This window comes from Chiloscyllium plagiosum, unplaced genomic scaffold, assembly GCF_037043375.1.
Source record: "Chiloscyllium plagiosum isolate Xiang-an unplaced genomic scaffold, Cpla_swu_hap1 HiC_scaffold_44, whole genome shotgun sequence".
Taxonomy (NCBI): domain Eukaryota; kingdom Metazoa; phylum Chordata; class Chondrichthyes; order Orectolobiformes; family Hemiscylliidae; genus Chiloscyllium; species Chiloscyllium plagiosum.
The window spans coordinates 1,563,773-1,588,051 of NW_028270182.1; the positions used below are offsets into that span (position 1 = coordinate 1,563,773).

At 50.7% G+C, this 24,279-nt stretch overlaps 1 protein-coding gene across 3 annotated transcripts in view; it reads right to left on the reverse strand.

Moving 5' to 3' along the window:
• Nucleotides 1–649: 649 nt before the first annotated feature.
• The window catches only part of LOC122543270 (polyunsaturated fatty acid lipoxygenase ALOX15B-like), a 103,554-nt gene continuing 79,924 nt past the window's right edge, over nt 650–24,279 (reverse strand). For 2 of the 3 annotated variants that reach the window (XM_087982726.1, XM_087982724.1), the window contains 5 exons: nt 15,985–16,154; nt 11,549–11,670; nt 9,688–9,788; nt 6,968–7,138; nt 650–3,432 (listed from right to left, as the gene is read on the reverse strand). In XM_087982726.1, the coding sequence (XP_087838852.1) occupies nt 3,253–3,432; nt 6,968–7,138; nt 9,688–9,788; nt 11,549–11,670; nt 15,985–16,154 (744 nt within the window). In that variant the 3' untranslated portion in view covers nt 650–3,252. The remainder of the gene's footprint in view (nt 3,433–6,967; nt 7,139–9,687; nt 9,789–11,548; nt 11,671–15,984; nt 16,155–24,279) is intronic. The other variant, XM_087982725.1, reaches the window with a different exon arrangement.

Sequence of the window (24,279 nt, forward strand, 5' to 3'; positions counted from 1 at the left end):
TTTGAATAATTTCCAGACAACCAGCTACCCCAGTAGCTGGACCACATGTTACAGTATATCTTGTTGACAACATTTTGTGCTGTCAGGTAGTTTTGCTTGCTTTTAACTCTCTTAAAGGTACAGTACACCCACATCTTCATAACAGTGGTGGGTGCCTGGAACACACTGCCGGAGGAGGTGATAGAAAAAGAGGTGATAGTGACCTTTAAGATGCACTTAGACAGACACATGAACAGCCTGGAATAGAGGTATATGGACAGTGAGCAGATAAATGGGATTAGTTTAGATTGGCATAATGGTCAGCACAGACACTGTGGGCCGAAGATCCTGTTCCTGTGCTGTACTGATCTATATACTATATTAATGAACAGGAAATGGAATCACCACAGGAAATGATTTCACCAACCCAAGGAAGCCTAAACACATAAATAGAAAGCAGGCCATACCACCAGTGCTTCATCTGGAGGCTCACTGATGATGTTACCTAGTATGGTGACGAAATGTCTGAAAATGAACCTTCCAGCTCAATGAGCAAACCTGCATCCTATACTGTTCTATATTTTATGTGGAAGTCCATCATGGTAGAAATGGAATAGAAAAGATGATCAACCAATTACTAAGTTAAAGATCACACAACACCAGGTTATAGTCCAACGGGTTTATTTGGAAGCACAAGCTTTCGGAGCGACGCTCCTTCATCAGGTGGTTGTGGAGAGTAAGATCGTAAGACACAGAATTTATAGCAAAAGTTTACAGTGTGATGTAACTGAAATTATATCTTGAAAAGGACCTGGATTGTTTGGAAAGTCTCTCATCATTTAGAATGAACATGTTGGTTTCAGTTCTTTCATATGTAAATATGGTATCACCAAATCATTACCAATAACCAGGCAGAGTGCCTTGATAATTATACAAATTATAAAAGAAATGGTGAGATGTGGGATTTGTGCGAGACTTTAATTAGGCCTTGGTTACTTAGCGTTGTGTGTATTAACTGCTAACATTAAATACATCAAACGTGCTCACAGCCTCCATCTTTGGTCAGTTTATATTTTGGGCTCACATTTTTTTGGAGATTTATTGAATCTCCTAAAGCCTGTTTTCATGAGGGAAATCGGTTAGCTCTGTAACATTGACAGTGTGGGTTCAATTCCTGCAGTGGCTGAGGTTACTCTGGAGGACATTCCTTCTTAACCTGTCCCCTCATCTGACGTATGGTGACCCTCAGGTTAAACCCACCATCAGTCCTCTCTCTCTAGTGAGGAAAATGCATCACTGTGGTTTGGCTGAACACACAATAGAATCTGATACAACGCCTAACTCTCCCAAAAAAATACTGAGAAACAGGCTACTAGACTAGATGGGCTTGAGGTTCACAAGGCGGAGGTGTTAGCAATCTGGAATGTGTGAAAATAGGTAAGTCCCCTGGGCCGGATGGGATTTATCCGAGGATCCTCTGGGAAGCCAGGGAGGAGATTGCTGAGCCTTTGGCATTGATCTTTAAATCGTCATTGTCAACAGCAATAGTGCTACAAGACTGGAGGATAGCAAATGTGGTTCCCCTGTTCAAGAAGGGAAGTAGAGACAATCCTGGTAATTATAGACCAGTCAGCCTTACTTCAGTTGTGGGTAAAGTGTTGGAAAAGGTTATAAGAGATAGAATTTATAATCATCTAGAGAAGAATAAGTTGGTCAGGGACAGTCAACATTGGTTTGTGAAGGGTAGATCCTGCCTGACAAACCTTTTTGAGTTCTTTGAGATGGTGACCAAACAGGTGGATGAGGGTAAAGTGGTTGATGTGGTGTATATGGATTTCAGTAAGGCATTTGATAAGGTTCCCCACGGTAGGCTATTGCACAAAATACGGAGGCATGGGATTGAGGATGATTGAGCAGTTTGGATCAGTAATTGGCTAGCTAAAGAAGACAGAGGGTGGTGGTTGATGGGAAATGTTCATCCTAGAGTTCAGATACTAGTGGGGTACCGCAAGGATCTATTTTGGGGCCACTGCTGTTTGTCATTTTTATAAATGGTTTTATGAGGGTGTAGAAGGATGGGTTAGTAAATTTGTGGACGACACTAAGGTCGGTGGAGTTGTGGACAGTGCTGAAGGATGTTGTAGGTTACATAGGGGCATAGATAAGCTGCAGAGCTGGGCTGAGAGGTGGAAAATGGAGTTTAATGCAGAAAAGTGTGAGGTGATTCACTTTGGAAGGAGTAACAGGAAGACGGAGTACTGGGCTAATGGTAAGATTCTATGGATGAGCAGAGAGATCTTGGTGTCCAGGTACATAGATCCCTGAAAGTTGCCACCCAGGTTGATAGGGTTGTTAAGAAGACATATGGTATGTTAGTTTTTATTGGTAGAGGGATTGAGTTTCAGAGCCATGAGGTCATGCTGCAGCTGTACAAAAGTCTGGTGCGGCCACACTTTGAGTATTGCGTATAGTTTGGGTTGCTGCATTATAGGAAGGATGTGGAAGCTTTGGAAAGGGCTCAGAGGAGATTTACCAGGATCTTGCCTGGTATGGAGGGAAGGTCTTATGAGGAAAGGCTGAGGGAACTGAGGCTTTTATGTTAGATAGAAGAAGGTTGAGAGGTGACTTAATTGAGTCACATAATCAAAGGGTTAGATAGGGTGGACAGTGAGAGCCTTTTTTCTCAAATGATGATGGCTAGCACGAGGGGACATAGCTTTAAATTGACGGTGATAGATATAGGACAGATGTCGGAGGTAGTTTCTTTACTCAGAGAGTAGTAGAGGTGTAGAACACACTGCCTGCAACAGTAGTACTCTGCAACTTTAAGAACATTTAAATGGTCATTGGATAAACATATGGATGAAAATGAAACAGTGTACGATTAATGGGCATCAGATTGTTGCAACAACCTGTGGAATGATCGAGGGCCGAAGGGCCTGTACTGCGCTGTAAGGTTCTCTGTTCTAAGTGAAAGAACAGATTGGTCAGGCAGAACACCATCTGCAGTGGCTGCAGTGGTAGCACCTCTTCCTGTGAGCCAAGAGGCCTGGGTTCAGTTATCACCTGCTCCAGAGGTTAGGCTGTCCAGGAGCCGACCAGGAAAACAGAAATACAAGATGTGAAGCGTTGATTACAAAGCGGATTATGACAACTGTTTCCTCACGCGGATCTATTGCAAAGCAGCAAATGCATGAGTATTGTGGGATAATTTTGAAGCACAAATCTGTGGCTCTGCAGGAGGCAGGGATTGGCAAATGGTGCATCGAGATGTTATATTGCGACACTGTTTTCGATGAGGTTGGGTTGCAGATATTCATATTTCAGCTCAAGACCCTGGTTCCTCTTCTTGATCTCGTGGGTGATTTGCAGCAAATCCTGCTGGAACTTTTCAATGCAGGCTTTTGGAGCAGCCTCAGTAAATCGCTCCTCAACGTACATCCCAAGCTTTGTCTGAAAAACAAAGCAAACTCGTTGACCCCAGGAAGGAGAAAATGTGGATTGAACTGGAGTTGGCCCCAAACTGAGTGAAGATGAAAGTTCTCATGGCCCAGCGTTAAACAGGTTAGTGAGTTGCTGCTGCTTCCTGCAGGACCCTCCATCATCTACAAGGGACACTGTTTCCTTTCAGTGTTAGTTTAAATGGGTGTTGCACACAGAGATTGATGGTGATCGTGGATCCCACACAGCCCCCTCCCCCACCTCCCCCACACAGCCCCCTCCCCCACCACCTCCCCACCTCCCCCACCTCCCCCGCACAGCCCCCTCCCCCACCACCTCCCCCACCTCCCCCACCTCCCCCGCACAGCCCCCTCCCCCACCACCTCCCCCACCTCCCCCGCACAGCCCCCTCCCCCACCACCTCCCCCACCTCCCCCACACAGCCCCCTCCCCCACCTCCCCCACACAGCCCCCTCCCCCACCACCTCCCCCACCTCCCCCACCTCCCCCACACAGCCCCCTCCCCCACCACCTCCCCCACCTCCCCCACACAGCCCCCTCCCCCACCACCTCCCCCACCTCCCACACACAGCCCCCTCCCCCACCACCTCCCCCACCTCCCCCGCACAGCCCCCTCCCCCACCTCCCCCGCACAGCCCCCTCCCCCACCACCTCCCCCACCTCCCCCACCTCCCCCGCACAGCCCCCTCCCCCACCACCTCCCCCACCTCCCCCACACAGCCCCCTCCCCCACCACCCCCACCTCCCCCACACAGCCCCCTGCCCCACCTCCCCCACACAGCCCCCTCCCCCACCTCCCCCACACAGCCCCCTCCCCCACCACCCCCACCTCCCCCACCTCCCCCGCACAGCCCCCTCCCCCACCACCACCCCCACCTCCCCCGCACAGCCCCCTCCCCACCTCCCCCACACAGCCCCCTCCCCCACCACCCCCACCTCCCCCACACAGCCCCCTCCCCCACCTCCCCCGCACAGCCCCCTCCCCCAACTCCCCCGCACAGCCCCCTCCCCCACCTCCCCCGCACAGCCCCCTCCCCCACCTCCCCCACACAGCCCCCTCCCCCACCTCCCCCACACAGCCCCCTCCCCCACCACCTCCCCCACCTCCCCCGCACAGCCCCCTCCCCCACCTCCCCCACACAGCCCCCCCACCCACCTCCCCCACCTCCCCCACACAGCCCCCTCCCCCACCACCCCACCTCCCCCACCTCCCCCGCACAGCCCCCTCCCCACCTCCCCCACACAGCCCCCTCCCCCACCTCCCCCACCTCCCCCGCACAGCCCCCTCCCCCACCACCACCCCCACCTCCCCCACACAGCCCCCTCCCCACCTCCCCCACACAGCCCCCTCCCCCACCACCCCCACCTCCCCCACCTCCCCCGCACAGCCCCCTCCCCCACCACCACCCCCACCTCCCCCGCACAGCCCCCTCCCCCACCTCCCCCACACAGCCCCCTCCCCCACCACCCCCACCTCCCCCGCACAGCCCCCTCCCCCACCACCACCCCCACCTCCCCCGCACAGCCCCCTCCCCACCTCCCCCACACAGCCCCCTCCCCCACCACCCCCACCTCCCCCACACAGCCCCCTCCCCCACCACCCCTACCTCCCCCACCTCCCCCGCACAGCCCCCTCCCCACCTCCCCCACACAGCCCCCTCCCCCACCACCCCCACCTCCCCCACCTCCCCCGCACAGCCCCCTCCCCCACCACCACCCCCACCTCCCCCGCACAGCCCCCTCCCCCACCTCCCCCACACAGCCCCCTCCCCCACCACCCCCACCTCCCCCACACAGCCCCCTCCCCCACCTCCCCCACACAGCCCCCTCCCCCACCACCCCCACCTCCCCCACACAGCCACCCCCCCCCCACACAGCCCCCTCCCCCACCTCCCCTGCACAGCCCCCTCCCCCACCTCCCCCACACAGCCCCCTCCCCCACCACCCCCACCTCCCCCACACAGCCCCCTCCCCCACCACCCCTACCTCCCCCACACAGCCCCCTCCTCCACATCCACCATACAACCCCCTCCCCCACCTCCTCCCTGCCAATTCAAGGATGTGTGACTTTCAGCCACCCTGCTCTCTCCCCCCACACCACCCCCACCCTCAAAACCATGTGAGAAAGATCTCAGTTATACATTTCTTCGACATTTAGGATCTGGCCTGACAGAGGAGCTTAGCAACTTCGAAAGATAGGGATACGGTGCCCATTACAATATTCAACACATTCAGCAAAGCGCGACTGGCAGGAATGGTTAGCTCGGTTGGCTGGACAGCTGGTTTGCAATGCAGAATGAAGTTAACAGCATGCATTCAATTTGCACACCAGCTGTTACTACCACAAAGGATTGTCCTTCTCGAGCTATTCCCTCAGCAGAGATGTGGTGACCCTTAGGTTAGACCAACACCTAGTGTTTCTCTCCCTCTCTCTAATGGGAAAATACTGACTAAAGTAAAGCTTTTAAAAATGGCAAAAGGCATTCGGACAAATTCATGTGTTTCGCTGACTGTCTTAGTGCAAGACATTGAAGAGCTGTCCAGTAGCATATCCAGACCCTCCGACAGTGACCACTCCCTCAGCACTGACCTTCCGACAGTGCCCACTCCCTCAGCACTGACCCTCCGACAGTGCCTGCTCCTTCAGCACTGACCCTCCGACAGTGCACACTCCCTCAGCACTGACCCTCCGACAGTGCGGCACTCCCTCAGCACTGACCTTCCGACAGTGCCCACTCCCTCAGCACTGACCCTCCGACAGTGCCCACTCCCTCAGCACTGACCCTCCGACAGTGCACACTCCCTCAGCACTGACCCTCCGACAGTGCCCACTCCCTCAGCACTGACCCTCCGACAGTGCGGCGCTCCCTCAGCACTGACCCTCCGACAGTGCACAGTCCCTCAGCACTGACCCTCCGACAGTGCCCACTCCCTCAGCACTGACCCTCCGACAGTGCGGCACTCCCTCAGCACTGACTCTCCGACAGTGCCTGCTCCCTCAGCGCTGACCCTCCGACAGTGCGGCACTCCCTCAGCACTGACCCTCCGACAGTGCGGCACTCCCTCAGCATTGACTCTCCGACAGTGCGGCACTCCCTCCGCACTGACCCTCCCACAGTGCCCACTCCCTCAGTACTGACTCTCCGACAGTGCCCACTCCCTCAGCACTGACTCTCCGACAGTGCCAACTCCCTCAGCACTGAACCTCCGACAGTGCGGCACTCCCTCAGCATTGACTCTCCGACAGTGCGGCACTCCCTCAGCACTGACTCTCCGACAGTGCCCACTCCCTCAGCACTGACCCTCCGACAGTGCGGCACTCCCTCAGCACTGACTGTCCGACAGTGCCTGCTCCCTCAGCACTGACCCTCCGACAGTGCGGCACTCCATTGCCGGAGGGTGTGTCTTGTGTAGTTTGTGCTCGCACTTTGCAGCTGGACCTGAACCCTCAAGACTCAGCCAAGAGAGATCTACAAACCACATGAATGTTGATCGCGGGTGAAGAGGATTTCCATCTCGTACTTACTGAAATGGGCGATGTTTTGCTGAGCAAATAAATTGTTGCCACCACTATGGCTGTCTCTTTCTTGCCTGGCAACGTCCGCATGATATCCAGTTTACCAACTTTCTCCTTCTGACTGGGCGGTGGTTTCTGCATGGTCGAAGGATTGTTTGGCATCCACGATCCCCAGTCATACTGGGCAAGACGTCAAGAATAAAAAGGCATGGTTACTGATGTTCTAATCTACACAAGGGTTACTGTGGTAACAGTTACAAGACAGCACCTGAGCACTTGCCTAAACATCTCAGTCAGCACCATCCCACAGATGGTGTTGCCTGAAGGTTAAAAAAACAGTTTCAGCTCCAGTCTCTTTTCATGGTTACGGGCAAAAGGAAGGAGGTCGGGGGCTGGGGGAGAGCATGGTGCTCCGACGGGGGGAGATCGCCACCTGCACAATGGACCAAATCTTCTCCAATTGTGGTGGAAACATGACCCTGTGTCAGTCAGAAGGTACTGGTGAGAGAGTCAGAATGAAGCCTCTCCTGGCTGCGTCCCTGAGTTTACCCCAGGGACGGCTGCTCTAGTTTCAGTCCGACCCTGCCTATACCAACCCACCTGTCCCCAGAAACATCCTGCCCCTGCTCTGAGGATTGCAGGTGAAGAACCAGGAAGGTACAACAGTCTTTAAAAAACAGCTGGATCAGGGGGTTCGCTGCAGAAACCACTGAGGAAGATCAGGTTTTGGAATCCTGTTGTTTGCACAGAGCCAAATTATTGCAGAAAATTCCTTAATTAAGACACAGGAGTAGAAGTAGGCCATTCGGTCCATCGAGTCTGCCCTGATCATCCTCAACTCCACACTCCTGCCTGGATTATAGAATGCCTACAGTGTAGAAAGAGGCCATTCGGTTCATTGAGTCTGCACTGACCCTCCAAACAGCAACCCACCCCCACCAACTACCCTAACCTATCCCAGTAACCCCACAATTACTGTGGCCAATCCACCCTAACCTGCACACCTTTGGACTGTGGGAGGAAATTGGAACAGCCGGAGGAAACCCACACAGACACAGGGGAGGACGTATAAACTTCACACAGACCTGAAGATGGAATTGAACTCAGGTTTCTGGTGTTGTGAGGCAGCACTGCTAACCACTGAGCCACCATGTTACCTTTCCCAGATAGCCCTCAATTCCACCCCTTACTGATTAAAAATCTGTCTCTTAACCTGGAATATACTCAGTGACCCAGCCTCGACAGCCATCTGCAGTCAAGAATTCCACAGCTTCACTTCCCTCCTGAGAGAAGAAATTCCTCCTCATCTCTGTCTTCAACAGGTGACCCCCTTATTCTGAGATGATACACTCTGATGCTCGACTTTCCCACAAGGGGAAACAACATTTCTACATCTTCCCCGTCAAGCCTTCTTGTAAGTTTCAATAAGGTCACCTCTCATTTTTCCAAACTCCATGAGTATAGACCAATTCAGATCAAGAAGTATTTCTGTTGTGGTTCTGTTCGCCGAGCTGGAAGTTTTTGTTGCAAACGTTTCGTCCCCTGGCTAGGCGACATCATCAGTGCTTGGGAGCCTCCTGCGAAGCGCTTCTTTGATGTTTCCTCCGGTGTTTATAGTGGTCTGTCTGGATTATAGAATGCCTACAGTGTAGAAAGAGGCCATTCGGTTCATTGAGTCTGCACTGACCCTCCAAACAGCAATGTGGTATTTTGTACACTACATTCGTCTTGCTCATGTTGGGTATCGGGTCCTTCGTTCTGGTGAGTTGTTGTCTGAGCGTGGCTGTTGGTTTGTGTGCCGTTATGAGTCCTAGGGGTCGCAGTAGTCTGGCTGTCAGTTCTGAGATGCTCCTGATGTATGGTAGTGTGGCTAGTCCTTTTGGTTGTGGTATGTCCTCGTTCCGTGGTCTTTCTCTTGGGCATCTGTTGATGAAGTTGCGCGGGTATCCGTTTTTGGCGAATACCTTGTATAGGTGTTCCTCTTCTTCTTTTTGCAAAACTAATGTAGTGTACAAAATACCATGCAAGGACTGCACAAAACATTATATTGGACAAACAGGAAGACAGCTAACAATCCGCATACGTGAACATCAACTAGCTACGAAACGACACGACCAGCTATCCTTAGTAGCCACACACGCAGACAACAAGCAACATGAATTCGACTGGGACAACACTACTATCATAGGGCAAGCCAGACAGAGAACAGCCAGGGAATTCCTAGAGGCATGGCATTCATCCACAAACTCCATCAACAAACACTTCGACCTGGACCCAATATACCAACCACTACAGCGGACAGCTGAAACTGACAACCGGAAGCGGCAGGGACAGACCACTATAAACACCGGAGGAAACATCAAAGAAGCGCTTCGCAGGAGGCTCCCAAGCACTGATGATGTCGCCTAGCCAGGGGACAAAACGTTTGCAACAAAAACTTCCAGCTCGGCGAACAGAACCACAGCAACGAGCACCCGAGCTACATATCTTCACACAAACTAAGAAGTATTTCTATCTGTTGAGCACAGAGGAACCTCAATTATCTGACATTCGATTATCAGAATTTTGGATTATCCGAACAAGATTGCAAGGTCCTGATGCTTGACTAAACTGTGTTATCCGGCACTTGATTATCCGAACGTTTGATTATCTGAACAAAATACTCCCCCACCCATGTCGTTTGGATAATCGAGGTTCCTCTGTATATCCAGGTATTTTGGTTTATTTACCTGTCCAGTATTTACTGCAGCATGCCTCCCAGAGCAGGTGAATATTACCATGGTGAGATACTTGGTGAGGTCTGCTTTTGTACGGAATACTGTTGGGAATCCTGGAGAGAGAGAGAGATTGTTAGATTAACCCCGGATATGAATGCAGGAGGGGCCCTTTTCTGAATACATTGAAACTTCTCACATAATCCATTCAATTGCCCAGAGATTGTGATTCTATATAGGGGCGGAGAGTGTGCTGTATTCACTGTACTGTGGGCGTCTCTTGTAGGTATCAGAAAGGAGGAATCTGAATAAGGGTTAGTCAGCTTGCCTAATGTGATTGCCCTCTCTTCATACAAGAGAACAAAGCTGCTGCTGAGAGATTGAACAGAACCATCTTCATTCTCTGCTTTCCAAATCATGCATAAGATGGGGATGGGCTTAGATTAGTTCACAGGTCAGCGCAACATTGAGGGCCGAAGGGCCTGTCCTGTACTGTATTGCTCTATGTTTTATGTTCTAAGGTGGTGTGAATTGGCTTTGGGAAAGCTTAAAGTTTATTTCTGAAGTCCATCAAATCTGAACTTGAATTAATTGTGTCGTTGCCTTCCTAAAATTTCCTCACTAAAATAATTTAAGACTTTCTGCCACTTCCTTGGTCTCTCCCCACAGCTGAAATCCAGGAACAGGCCAGGATTTCTGGTCTGCTACTCTGCACTAGTTTGAAGTACTCTATACAGTCCCTTTAGAATCCATGAGACAGTAAGATTCTCCACCACCACTAAGAAAATAACAGCATTCCTTCAGTGTTGTCGGGTCAGAATCCTGAGATTCCCTCCCTAAAGGGCATTGTGGGTCTACCTTACAGCACATGGACTGCAGCAGGTCAAGAAGGCAGCTCACCCCCCACCTTCTCACGGGGGGAAATAGGGATGGGCATTAGGTGCAGTGATGCCCATACCCCCCCCCCCAAAAGAGTTTTTTAAAAGTCCCTCCCACCCTTCTCGTGTTATAGTTAGTTTGTGTAACATCTTTTCCCAGCGTAACATCACCCTCCATTGAATGTTGGGACTTCAAAACCACTGGGAAATCTGCACAAACTCTTCAAGTCACATGGAGTTAACTTTGATTAAGCTGAAAGCTCCTGGCTAATAACACTGTCCAAAACTGGTTCAGTTACATACATTACAGAGTGTACTGACAGCATGGTATTCTTCAGTTACACAGGACACTGGTAAGACCACGTCTTCCAATGCTGGGTAGAGTTTGGTCTCCTTATTGTCGGGAGGAGATTAATGTATTGGAGAGGGACTGGACTGAGTGGGTTGTCTGATGAGGAGTGGTTGGAAAGATGGGGTTTGCTTCCCCTGGAGTTTAGGGAGTAAGGGGGGGTGGGGAGGAGGGGGGGGGGGACTGGATTGATGTGTACGATCCTGAACAATCTTGGCCAGGTGTCCATTGGAGAGATGTTTCCTCTTGTGGGTCGGTTCAGCCATTGGGAAGGAGACAGTTTTAAAATCAGGGGTCTCCATTTTCGGTCAGAGAGGAGGGGAACTTGTTTCTCTCTGAGGGTTGGATCTCTCTGCTTCAGACAGTACTGGGGGTGGGAGCAGTCACTCAATATTTTAAGTTGGAGGTAGGTTGATTCCGATTAGGTGGGGAATCAAGGTTAATCGGGGGTGGGGGCAAGAGGGCATATGGGACTTAGGACACACAAACAGCGCAGGCATGATCTTACTGAGCATGCATGAGGGGCTGAATGTCCTCCTGCTTCTCCTGATTGGCCTGTCCAGAGACAGCAGATTGTGAGTGAGGTTTGCTGACTGATTATGGCGAAACCATGATTGTTTGGAAAACCAGCCGATATAAGAAATCAAACCTGATGACTGTCTGGCCAAGAATCCTTCAGTAAAGATTTCCATTGCCCACTCTTGGATTTCAGAATCTTCCTGAACAGAGCCATCATCCTGGTAGTAGACATTAACGATGCTGTCCACAAACCTTTAAAAGAGAATGAGAATTAGCAAGTTTGGAGAAGGTTTGTAGCTCAGGTTGAGGTTCTGGGTGTACATTTGCTCACTGAGCTGGAAGGTTCATTTTCAGATGTTTCGTCACCATACTAGGTAACATCTTCAGTGAGCCTGTGGATGAAGCATTGGTAGTAGGTCCCCTTCCTATTATGCTTTGGTTTCATTGGGTTGGTGAATTCCTAGAAGCATGGCATTCCAACCGGAACTCTATCAACAAACACATTGACTTGGATCCCATTTACTACCCCCAGAGAAAAAGAACAGGAAATAATATAACCGTAGGAAATGATGTCACTAGAGGAAATGAAATCACCAACTCAAGAAAACCGAAACACATAAATAGAAAGCGGGCCATACCACCAGTGCTTCATCCGGAGGCTCACGAATGATGTTACCGCATATGGTGACGAAACATCTGAAAACATCTCTGCGAGCAAACCTACATCCAGAGAATGCGAATCTATGTTCAAGGTGAAGATTTATTGTTGGAGAGTGAAGATATGATCACGAATCAGTTTCACAATATAACAACATCATTACACACAATAGGAACTGCAAGGAAGATGGCTGGTAAGTGGAGCACTAGCACAGATGACAATAGATTTGATTGAAATCTTCAAGATTTCCGAAGTCAGGACAACAATTGCCATCGATTGAAGAATTGCCAGAGTTAAAGGAATAAACAGCTCAGAACAGATTACTAAACCTTTTTAAAAAAAACTTAAAACTAAAATGTAATCTTTCAGATGATTGTTGTATCTCTGGCTGGGCCAATGTTTATTGCCCTTTGAGAAGGTACTGGTGACACACTCCTTTGAACTACTGCAGCTGGTTACCATTTAACACTTGGGGTGAAAAAGAGGGAATTCCAGGATTTTGACCCAGTGACATTGAAGGAACGGCGATATATTTCCAACTCAGGATGTTAAGGGGCTCAAAGGGAAACTTGCAGGGGGTGGTGTTCCCATGTACCTGCTGTCCTTGTCCTTCAGATGGAAGTGGGTTTGGAAGGAGCTGTCTGAGGAGCCTCGGTGAATTGCTGCATAGATCCTGTGTATGATACGCACTGCTGCTACTGAGTGTTGGAGTGAATCTTTAAGGTGGTGGATAACTAAGAACGTAAAGGATGGGCATAGACCATTCAGTCCATCTGGTCTGTTCAACCACTCAATATGATGATGGCATGATGGCTCAACTCCACCTTCCTGCCCACTCCCCCGAAGAACCAACCTTCTCTCCAGCTCAGCTTTAAGTATTAGACAAAAAGAAAAAAACACAAAAAGACTGTAGATGCTGTAAATCTGAATTAAAAACAGAAATCTCAGCAGGCCTCATCATCTGTGGAGGGAAATCAGAGTTAATGCGTCAGCTCAAGTGACGGTTCTGAGGAAGGGTCACTGGGGCCCGAAATATTAACTCTAATTTCTCTCCACAGATGCTGCCAGACTTGCTGTGTGTCCAGCAATCTCTGTTTTTGTTTCAGCCTTCAGTATATAGCATCAAGCTCCACCATTCAATATGATGATGGCTGATTCTCGATCTGAACACCAGATTCCCATTCTCTCCCAATATCTCCTCAAGACTCTTTGCCTCTTAAATAAAACAGCTTCTTCCTTCAATGCATTCAGTGACCTGGTCCTGACTGCTTTCTGTGGTACCAATCCCAAGTGTTCACTCGTCTCCATTAACACATTTCTCCTCAGCTCATTACAAAGTGGTCTCCTGTTTATCCTGAGAACGTAATTCCTTGTTCTTGATCCTTACACCATTCCCCCACCTCCCTGGTCAAGGGGAGACATCTTACTTGCATCCAGCCTATCGACTCAATCTCTCCTTGTACAACAAGCCTGCTGTCCCAGGAATCCGTCTGGGGAACCTTTGCTGTATTCCCTCTATGTACATCTTTTCACAGGTAGGGAGAATAAACTGCACCCAAGTGTTGTCTCACCAGGGCCCTGTACATCTACAGTAACGCTTCCCTGATCCTGTACTCAAACTACCGAGCAATGAAGACCAACAGACCATTTGCCTTCCTGCTTTCCAAAAACACCCTGGTGAAATTCATAAACTATCTTCCCCTGTTCCAGCTACCTCTGGCAGATTGACCGGACAAAGACCGAATGAATGAATCGGGAGTTGCAATCAATGGGCCGAGAAGTGGCAGATGGAGTTTAATTTAGATAAATGGGAGGTGCTGCATTTTGGGAAGGCAAATCAGAGCAGGGTTGATACACTTAATGGTAAGGTCCTGGGGAGTGTTGCTGAACAAAGAGACCTTGCAATGCAGGTTCATAGCTCCTTGAAAGTAGAGTCACAGGTAGACAGCGTACTGAAGAAAGTATTTGGTACGCTTTCCTTTATTGTTGTGGTTCTGTTCGCCGAGCTGGGAATTTGTGTTGCAGACGTTTTGTCCCCTGTCTAGGTGACATCCTCAGTGCTTGGGAGCCTCCTGTGAAGCGTTTCTGTGATGTTTCCTCCTGCATTTATAGTGGTTTGTCTTTGCCGCTTCCGGTTGTCAGTTCCAGCTGTTTGCTGCAGTGGTCGGTATATTGGGTCCAGGTCAATGTGCTTATTGATTGAATCTGTGGATGAGTGCCATGCCTCTAGGAATTCCCTGGCTGTTCTCTGTTTGGCTTGTCCTATAATAGTAGTGTTGTCCCAGTCGAATTTATGTTGCTTGTCATCTGTGTGTGTGGCTACTAAGGATAGCTGGCCGTGTCGTTTCGTGGCTAGTTGGTGTTCATGGATGCGGACCGTTAGCTGTCTTCCTGTTTGTCCTATGTAGTGTTTTGTGCAGTCCTTGCATGGTATTTTGTACACTACATTGGTTTTGCTCATGCTGAGTATTGGGTCCTTCATTCTGGTGAGTTGTTGTCTGAGAGTGGCTGTTGGTTTGTGTGCTGTTATGAGTCCTAGTGGTCGCAGTAGTCTGGTTGTCAGTTCGGAAATGCTCTTGATGTATGGTAGTGTGGCTAGTCCTTTGGGTTGCGGCATGTCCTCATTCCGTTGTCTTTCCCTTAGGCATCTGTTGATGAAATTGCGGGGGTATCCGTTTTTGGTGATTTTGACCACTAGGACTCATAACGGCACACAAACCAACAGCCACTCTCAGACAACAACTCACCAGAACGAAGGACCCGATACCCAGCATGAGCAAAACCAATGTAGTGTACAAAATCCCATGCAAGGTCTGCACAAAACACTACATAGGACAAACAGGAAGACAGCTAACGATCCGCATCCATGAACACCAACTAGCCACGAAACGACACGACCAGCTATCCTTAGTAGCCACACACGCAGATGACAAGCAACATGAGTTCGACTGGGACAACACTACTATTATAGGACAAGCCAAACAGAGAACAGCCAGGGAATTCCTAGAGGCATGGCACTCATCCACAGATTCAATCAATAAGCACATCGACCTGGACCCAATATACTGGCCACTGCAGCGGACAGCTGGAACTGACAACCGGAAGCGGCAGGGACAGACCACTATAAATGCCGGAGGAAAGATCACAGAAGCGCTTCACAGGAGGCTCCCAAACACTGAGGATGTCACCTAGACAGGGGACGAAACGTCTGCAACACAAATTCCCAGCTCGGCGAACAGAACCACAACAACGAGCACCTGAGCTACAAATTTCCTTTATTGGTCAGAGCATTGAGTACAGGAGTTGGGAGGTCACGTTGCGGCTGTACAGGACACTGGTTAGGCCACTGTTGGAATATTGCGTGTAATTCTGTCTCCCTCCTATTAGAAAGATGTTTTGAAACTTGAAAGGGTTTAGAAAAGATTTACAAGGATGTTGCTAGGGTTGGAGGGTTTGAGCTACAGGGAGAGGCTGAATAGGATGGGGCTGTTTTCCCTGAGACGTGACCTTATAGAGGTTTATAAAATCATGAGGGGCATGGATAGGGTAAGTAGACAAAGTCTTTTCCCTGGGGAGAGGGAGCCCAAAACTAGAGGGGCATAGGTTTAAGGGGAAGGGAAAGATTCAAAAGGGATCTGAGGGGCAACCTTTTCACACAGAGGGTGGTACGGGTATGGAATGAGCTGCCAGAGGAAGTGGTGGTACAATTACAGCATTTAAAAGGCATCTGGATGGGTATATGACGAGGAAGGATTTAGAGGGACATGGGCCAAATGCTGATAAATGGGACTCTAATTTAGGATATCTGGACGAGTTGGACCAGAGGGTCTGTTTCGTGCTGTATAACTCTATGACTCTTATGAAAGGAAAGGTGAGTATGTTGTGAAATGGGTTTGTTGGAATCTCACTTGTTTATTGCAGACCAGATTTTCAGGGCATCATCCCTGTAGTAATATCTGGGCAGATGTTCCACATTGCGAAAGGCCACATCTTCTGGGAGACACAAGGACGAGTAGGTTGTTTGCTCCAAAGCTCGCTGCAGTATTTGTAGTTTTGCATTCCCTCCTGTCGAGAAAGCCTAAAAAGACATGAGACCCCATCACAACGTGCATCACAATTGGGACGAATTCTGACCAATTCTCAACCCAGAATCGCTACTTTAAACAAGAACAACCGAAGGCCATTTATCTGGAATTCGATTCGATGATAGCTTTTCTGTGGCACGTGATGACTGACATTCCACTCCAAAAAAAAGAAAAACATGTTCTGGCCAATTCCCCAGTCTCACTCCAATTGATATCCCACCTTCCCCAGTCTATCCCCTCTCTATATTCCACCTTCCTCAGTCTGTCCCCTCTCTATATCGCACCTTCCTCGGTCTGTCCCCTCTCTATATCCCACCTTCCTCAGTCTGTCCCCTCTCTATATCGCACCTTCCTCAGCCTGTCCCCTCTCTATATCCCACCTTCTCCAGTCTATCCCCTCTCTATATCCCACCTTCCCCAGTCAATCCCCTCTCTATATCCCACCTTCCCCAGTCTATCCCCTCTCTATATCCCACCTTCCTCAGCCTATCCCCTCTCTATATCCCACCTTCCTCAGTCTGTCCTCTCTCAATATCCCACCTTCCTCAGCCTGTCCCCTCTCTATATCCCACCTTCCTCAGTCTGTCCCACTCTATATCCCACCTTCCTCAGTCTATCCCCTCTCTATATCCCACCTTCCTCGGTCTGTCCACTCTCTATATCCCACCTTCCCCTGTCAATCCCCTCTCAATATCCCACCTTCCCCAGTCTATCCCCTCTCTATATCCCACCTTCCTCAGCCTATCCCCTCTCTATATCCCACCTTCCTCAGTCTGTCCCCTCTCAATATCCCACCTTCCTCAGCCTGTCCCCTCTCTATATCCCACCTTCCTCAGTCTATCCCCTCTCTATATCCCACCTTCCTCAGCCTGTCCCCTCTCTATATCCCACCTTCCCCAGTCTATCCCCTCTCTATATCCCACCTTCCTCAGTCTGTCCACTCTCTATATCCCACCTTCCCCAGTTTAACCCCTCTACAATCCCACCTTCCTCAGTCTGTCCCCTCTCTATATCCCACTTTCCTCAGTCTATCCCCTCTCTATATCCCACTTTCCCCAGTCTGTCCCCTCTCTATATCCCACCTTCCCCAGTCTATCACCTCTCTATATCCCACCTTCCCCAGTCTATCCCCTCTACAATCCCACCTTCCCCAGTCTATCCCCTCTACAAACCCTCCTTCCCCAGTCTGTCCCCTCTCTATATCCCACCTTCCCCAGTCTGTCCCCTCTCTATATCCCACCTTCCCCAGTCTATCCCCTCTCTATATCCCACCTTCCCCAGTCTATCCCCTCTACAATCCCACCTTCCCCAGTCTGTCCCCTCTCTATATCCGACCTTCCCCAGTCTATCCCCTCTACAATCCCACCTTCCCCAGTCTATCCCCTCTACAATCCTACCTTCCCCAGTCTGCCCCTCTCTATATCCCACCTTCCCCAGTCTATCCCCTCTCTATATCCCACCTTCCTCAGTCTGTCCCCTCTCTATATCCCACCTTCCCCAGTCAGTCCCCTCTCTATATCCCACCTTCCCCAGTCTATCCCCTCTACAATCCCACCTTCCCCAGTCTATCCCCTCTACAAACCCTCCTTCCCCAGTCTATCACCTCTCTATATCCCACCTACCCCAGTCTATCCCCTCTCTATATCCCACCTTCCCCAGTCTATCCCCTCTCTATATCCCACCTTCCTCAGTCTGTCCCCTCTACAATCCCACCTTCCCCAGTCTGTCCCCTCTCTATATCCCACCTTCCCCAGTCTATCCCCTCTCTATATCCCACCTTCCCCAGTCTATCCCCTCTACAATCCCACCTTCCCCAGTCTATCCCCTCTACAAACCCTCCTTCCCCAGTCTGTCCCCTCTCTATATCCCACGTTCCCCAGTCAGTCCCCTCTCGATATCCCACCTTCCGCAGTCTATCCCCTCTACAATCCCACCTTCCCCAGTCTATCCCCTCTACAATCCCACCTTCCCCAGTCTGTCCCCTCTCTATATCCCACCTTCCTCAGTCTGTCCCCTCTCTATATCCCACCTTCCCCAGTCTATCCCCTCTCTATATCCCACCTTCCCCAGTCTATCCCCTCTACAATCCCACCTTCCCCAGTCTGTCCCCTCTCTATATCCCACCTTCCCCAGTCTATCCCCTCTACAATCCCACCTTCCCCAGTCTATCCCCTCTACAATCCCACCTTCCCCAGTCTGTCCCCTCTCTATATCCCACCATCCTCAGTCTGTATCCTCTCTATATCCCACCTTCCCCAGTCTATCCCCTCTCTATATCCCACCTTCTCCAGTCTATCCCCTCTCTATATCCCACCTTCCCCAGTCTGTCCCCTCTCTATATCCCACCTTCCCCAGTCTATCCCCTCGACAATCCCACCTTCCCCAGTCTATCCCCTCTACAATCCTACCTTCCCCAGTCTGCCCCTCTCTGTATCCCACCTTCCCCAGTCTAACCCCTCTCTATATCCCATCTTCCCCAGTCTGTCCCCTCTCTATAACCCACCTTCCCCAGTCTGTCCCCTCTCTATATCCCACCTTCCCCAGTCTATCCCCTCTCAATATCCCACCTTCCCCAGTCTATCCCTTCCCTATATCCCACCGTTCCACAGTCTGTCCTCTCTCTATATCCCACCTTCCCCAGTCTATCCCCTCTCTACATCCCACCTTCCCCAGTCTGTCCCCTCTCTATATCCCACTTTCCCCAGTCTATCACCTCTCTATATCCCACCTTCCCCAGTCTAACCCCTCTCTATATCCACCTTCCCAGTCTGTCCCCTCTCTATATCCCACCTTCCCCAGACTATCCACTCTCTATATCCCACTGTTCCCCAGTCTGTCCTCTCTTTATATCCCACCGTTCCCCAGTCTGTCCCCTCTCTATATCCCACCTTCCCCAGACTATCCACTCTCTATATCCCACCTTCCCCAGACTATCCACTCTCTATATCCCACTGTTCCCCAGTCTGTCCTCTCTTTATATCCCACCGTTCCCCAGTCTGTCCCCTCTCTATATCCCACCTTCCCCAGTCTATCCCCTCTCTATATACAACCTTCCCCAGTCTATCCCCTCTCTATATCCCATCTTCCCCAGTCTGGTCCCTCTCTATATCCCACCTTCCCCAGTCTATCCCCTCTCCATATTCCACCATTCTGAAAATGTGTTGCTGGAGAGGCGCAGCAGGTCAGGCAGCATCCAGGGAACAGGAGAATCGACGTTTCGGGCATATGCCCTTCTTCAGGAATGATTCCTGAAAAAGGGCTTATGCCCGAAACGTCGATTCTCCTGTTCCCTGGATGCTGCCTGACCTGCTGCGCTTCTCCAGCAACACATTTTCAGCTCTGATCTCCAGCATCTGCAGACCTCACTTTCTCCTCAAATATTCAACCGTTTTCCAGACTATCCCCACTGTATATCTCACCTACCCCATCTATCCTCTCTATATATCACACCTTCCCCAGTCTGCCCCCTCTCTATAACCCATAATTCCCCAGTCTATCCCCTCTCTATATTCCACTGTTCCCCAGTCTATCCCCTCTCTATATCCTGCTGTTCCCCAGTCTATCCCCTCTCTATATCCCACCTTCCTCAGTCTGTCCCCTCTACAATCCCACCTTCCCCAGTCTGTCCCCTCTCTATATCCCACCTTCCCCAGTCTATCCCCTCTCTATATCCCACTGTTCCCCAGTCAGTCCCCTCTCTATATCCCACCAACCCCAGTCTATCTCCTCTCTATATCCCACCTTCCCCAGTCTATCCCCTCTCTATATCCCACTTCCCCAGTCTATCCCCTCTCTATATCCCACTTTCCCCAGGCTAACCCCTCTCTATATCCCACCTTCCTCAGTCTGTCCCCTCACTATATCCCACCTTCCCCAGTCTATCCCCTCTCTATATCCCACCTTCACCAGTCTAACCCCTCTCTATATCTCACCTTCCCCAGTCTGTTCCATCTCTATATCCCACCTTCCCCAGTCTGTCCCCTCTCTATATCCCGCCATTCCCCAGTCTATCACCTCTCTATATCCCACCATTCCCCAGACTATCCCCTCTCTATATCCCACCATTCCCCAGTCTATCACCTCTCTATATCCCACCTACCCTAGTCTATCCCCTCTCTATATCCCACCGTCCACAGTCTATCCCCTCTCTGTATCCCACTTTCCCAGTCTAACCCCTCTCTCTATCCCACCTTCCCCAGTCTAACCCCTCTCTATATCCCACCTTCCCAGTCTGTCCCCTCTCTATATCCTACCTTCCTCAGTCTAACCCCTCTCTGTATCCCTCCTTCCCCAGTCTATCCCCTCTCTATATCCCACCTTCACCAGTCTAACCCGTCTCTATATCGCACCTTCCCCAGTCTGTCCCCTCTCTATATCCCACCATCCCCAGTCTATCCCCTCTCTATATCCCACCGTTCCCCAGTCTATCACCTCTCTATATCCCACCTTTCCCAATCTGGCCCTTCTCTATATCCCACCTTCCACAGACTATCCCCTCTCCATATCCCACCGTTCCCCAGTCTGTCCCTTCTCTATATCCCACCTTCCCCAGACTATCCCCTCTCTAAATCCCACCTTCGCCTACAATCCCACCTTTCCCAGTCTGTCACCTCTCTGTATCTCATCTTCCCCAGTCTATCCCCTCTCTATATCCCACCTTCCCCAGTCTAACCCCTCCCTATATCCCACATTCCCCAGTCTATCCCCTCTCTATATCCCACCGTTCCCCAGTCTATCACCTCTCTATATCCCACCTTCCCCAGTCTGTCCATTCTCTATATCCCACTTTCCCCAGACTATCCCCTCTCTATATCCCACCGTTCCACAGTCTATCATCTCTCTATATCCCACCTTCCCCAGACTATCCCCTCTCTACATCCCACCTTCCTCAGTCTAACTCCTCTCTATATCCTTCCTTCCCCAGTCTATCCCCTCTCTATATGCCACCTTCCCCAGTCTGTTCCCTCTCTACATCCCACCTTCCCCAGTCTGTCCATTCTCTATATCCCACCTTCCCCAGATTATCCCATCTTTATATCCCACCGTTCCCCAGTCTGTCCTTTCTCTATATCCCACCTTCCCCAGACTCTCCCCTCTCTAAATCCCACCTTCCCAAGTCTAACCCCCCCTACAATCCCACCTTTCCCAGTCTGTCACCTCTCTGTATCTCATCTTCCCCAGTCTATCCCCTCTCTATATCCCACCTTCCCTAGTCTAACCCCTCCCTATATCCCACATTCCCCAGTCTATCCCCTCTCTAAATCCCACCGTTCCCCAGTCTATCACCTCTCTATATCCCACCTTCCCCAGTCTGTCCATTCTCTATATCCCACTTTCCCCAGACTATCCCCTCTCTATATCCCACCGTTCCACAGTCTATCATCTCTCTATATCCCACCTTCCCCAGACTATCCCCTCTCTACATCCCACCTTCCTCAGTCTAACTCCTCTCTATATCCTTCCTTCCCCAGTCTATCCCCTCTCTATATGCCACCTTCCCCAGTCTGTCCATTCTCTATATCCCACTTTCCCCAGACTATCCCCTCTCTATATCCCACCGTTCCCCAGTCTATCACCTCTCTATATCCCACCTACCCCAGACTATCCCCTCTCTATATCCCACCTTCCCCAGTCTAACCCCCCCTACAATCCCACCTTTCCCAGTCTGTCACCTCTCTGTATCTCATCTTCCCCAATCTATCCCCTCTCTATATCCCACCTTCCTCAGTCTATCCCCCTCTATATCCCACCTTCCCCAGTCTATCCCCTCTACAATCCCACCTTTCCCAGTCTGTCCCCTCTCTATATCCCACCTTCCCCAGTCTATCCCCTAGACACTCCCACCTTCCCCAGTCTATCCCCTCTACAATCCCACCTTCCCCAGTCTAACCCCTCTCTATATCCCACCTTCCTCAGTCTGTCCCCTCTCTATATCCCACCTTCCCCAGTCTAACCCCTCTCTATATCCCACCTTCCTCAGTCTGTCCCCTCTCTATATCCCACCTTCCCGTCTATCCCCTCTCTACATCCCACCTTCCCCAGTCTAACCCCTCCCTATATCCCACATTCCCCAGTCTATCCCCTCTCTATATCCCACCGTTCCCCAGTCTATCACCTCTCTATATCCCACCTTCCCCAGTCTGTCCATTCTCTATATCCCACCTTCCCAAGTCTATCCTCTCTCAATATGCACCTTCCCCAGTCTATCCCCTCTCTATATCCCACCGTTCCCCAGTCTGTCCTCTCTCTACATCCCACCTTCCCCAGTCTAACCCCTCCCTATATCCAACATTCCCCAGTCTATCCCCTCTCTATATCCCACCGTTCCCCAGTCTATCACCTCTCTATATCCCACCTTCCCCAGTCTGTCCATTCTCTATATCCCACCGTTCCCCAGTCTGTCCTCTCTCTATATCCCACCTTCCCTAGTCTATCCCCTCTCTACATCCCACCTTCCCCAGTCTAACCCCTCCCTATATCCCACATTCCCCAGGCTATCCCCTCTCTATATCCCACCGTTCCCCAGTCTATCACCTCTCTATATCCCACCTTCCCCAGTCTGTCCATTCTCTATATCCCACTTTCCCCAGACTATCCCCACTCTATATCCCACCGTTCCCCAGTCTATCACCTCTCTATATCCCATCTACCCCAGACTATCCCCTCTCTATATCCCACCTTCCCCAGTCTAACCCCCCCTACAATCCCACCTTTCCCAGTCTGTCACCTCTCTGTATCTCATCTTCCCCAGTCTATCCCCCCTCTATATCCCACCTTCCCCTGTCTATCCCCCTCTATATCCCACCTTCCCCAGTCTATCCCCTCTACAATCCCACCGTTCCCAGTCTGTCCCCTCTCTATATCCCACCTTCCCCAGTCTATCCCCTCTACAATCCCACCTTCCCCAGTCTATCCCCTCTACAATCCCACCTTCCCCAGTCTGTCCCCTCTCTATATCCCACCTTCCTCAGTCTGTATCCTCTCTATATCCCACCTTCCCCAGTCTATCCCCTCTACAATCCCACCTTCCCCAGTCTGTCCCCTCTCTATATCCCACCTTCCTCAGTCTGTCCCCTCTCTATATCCCACCTTCCCCAGTCTAACCCCTCTCTATATCCCACCTTCCTCAGTCTGTATCCTCTCTATATCCCACCTTCCCTAGTCTATCCCCTCTACAATCCCACCTTCCCAGTCTGTCCCCTCTCTATATCCCACCTTCCCAGTCTGTCCCCTCTCTATATCCCACCTTCCCCAGACTATCCACTCTCTATATCCCACTGTTCCTCAGTCTGTCCTCTCTTTATATCCCACCTTCCCCAGTCTATCCCCTCTCTATATACAACCTTCCCCAGTCTATCCCCTCTCTATATCCCATCTTCCCCAGTCTGGTCCCTCTCTATATCCCACCTTCCCCAGTCTATCCCCTCTCCATATTCCACCGTTCTGAAAATGTGTTGCTGGAGAGGCGCAGCAGGTCAGGCAGCATCCAGGGAACAGGAGAATCGACGTTTCGGGCATATGCCCTTCTTCAGGAATGATTCCTGAAAAAGGGCTTATGCCCGCAACGTCGATTCTCCTGTTCCCTGGATGCTGCCTGACCTGCTGCGCTTCTCCAGCAACACATTTTCAGCTCTGATCTCCAGCATCTGCAGACCTCACTTTCTCCTCAAATATTCAACCGTTCCCCAGACTATCCCCACTGTATATCTCACCTACCCCATCTATCCTCTCTCTATATCACACCTTCCCCAGTCTGCCCCCTCTCTAAAACCCATAATTCCCCAGTCTATCCCCTCTCTATATTCTACTGTTCCCCAGTCTATCCCCTCTCTATATCCTGCTGTTCCCCAGTCTATCCCCTCTCCATATCCCACCTTCCCCAGTCAATCCCCTCTCTATATCCCTCCGTTCCTCTGTCGATCCCCTCTCTATATCCCACCATCCCCAGTCTATCCCCTCTCTATATCCCACTTCCTCAGTCTATCATCTCTCTATATCCCACTGTTCCCCAGTCAGTCCCCTCTCTATATCCCACCTACCCCAGTCTATCTCCTCTCTATATCCCACCTTCCCCAGTCTATCCCCTCTCTATATCCCACTTCTCCAGTCTATCCCTTC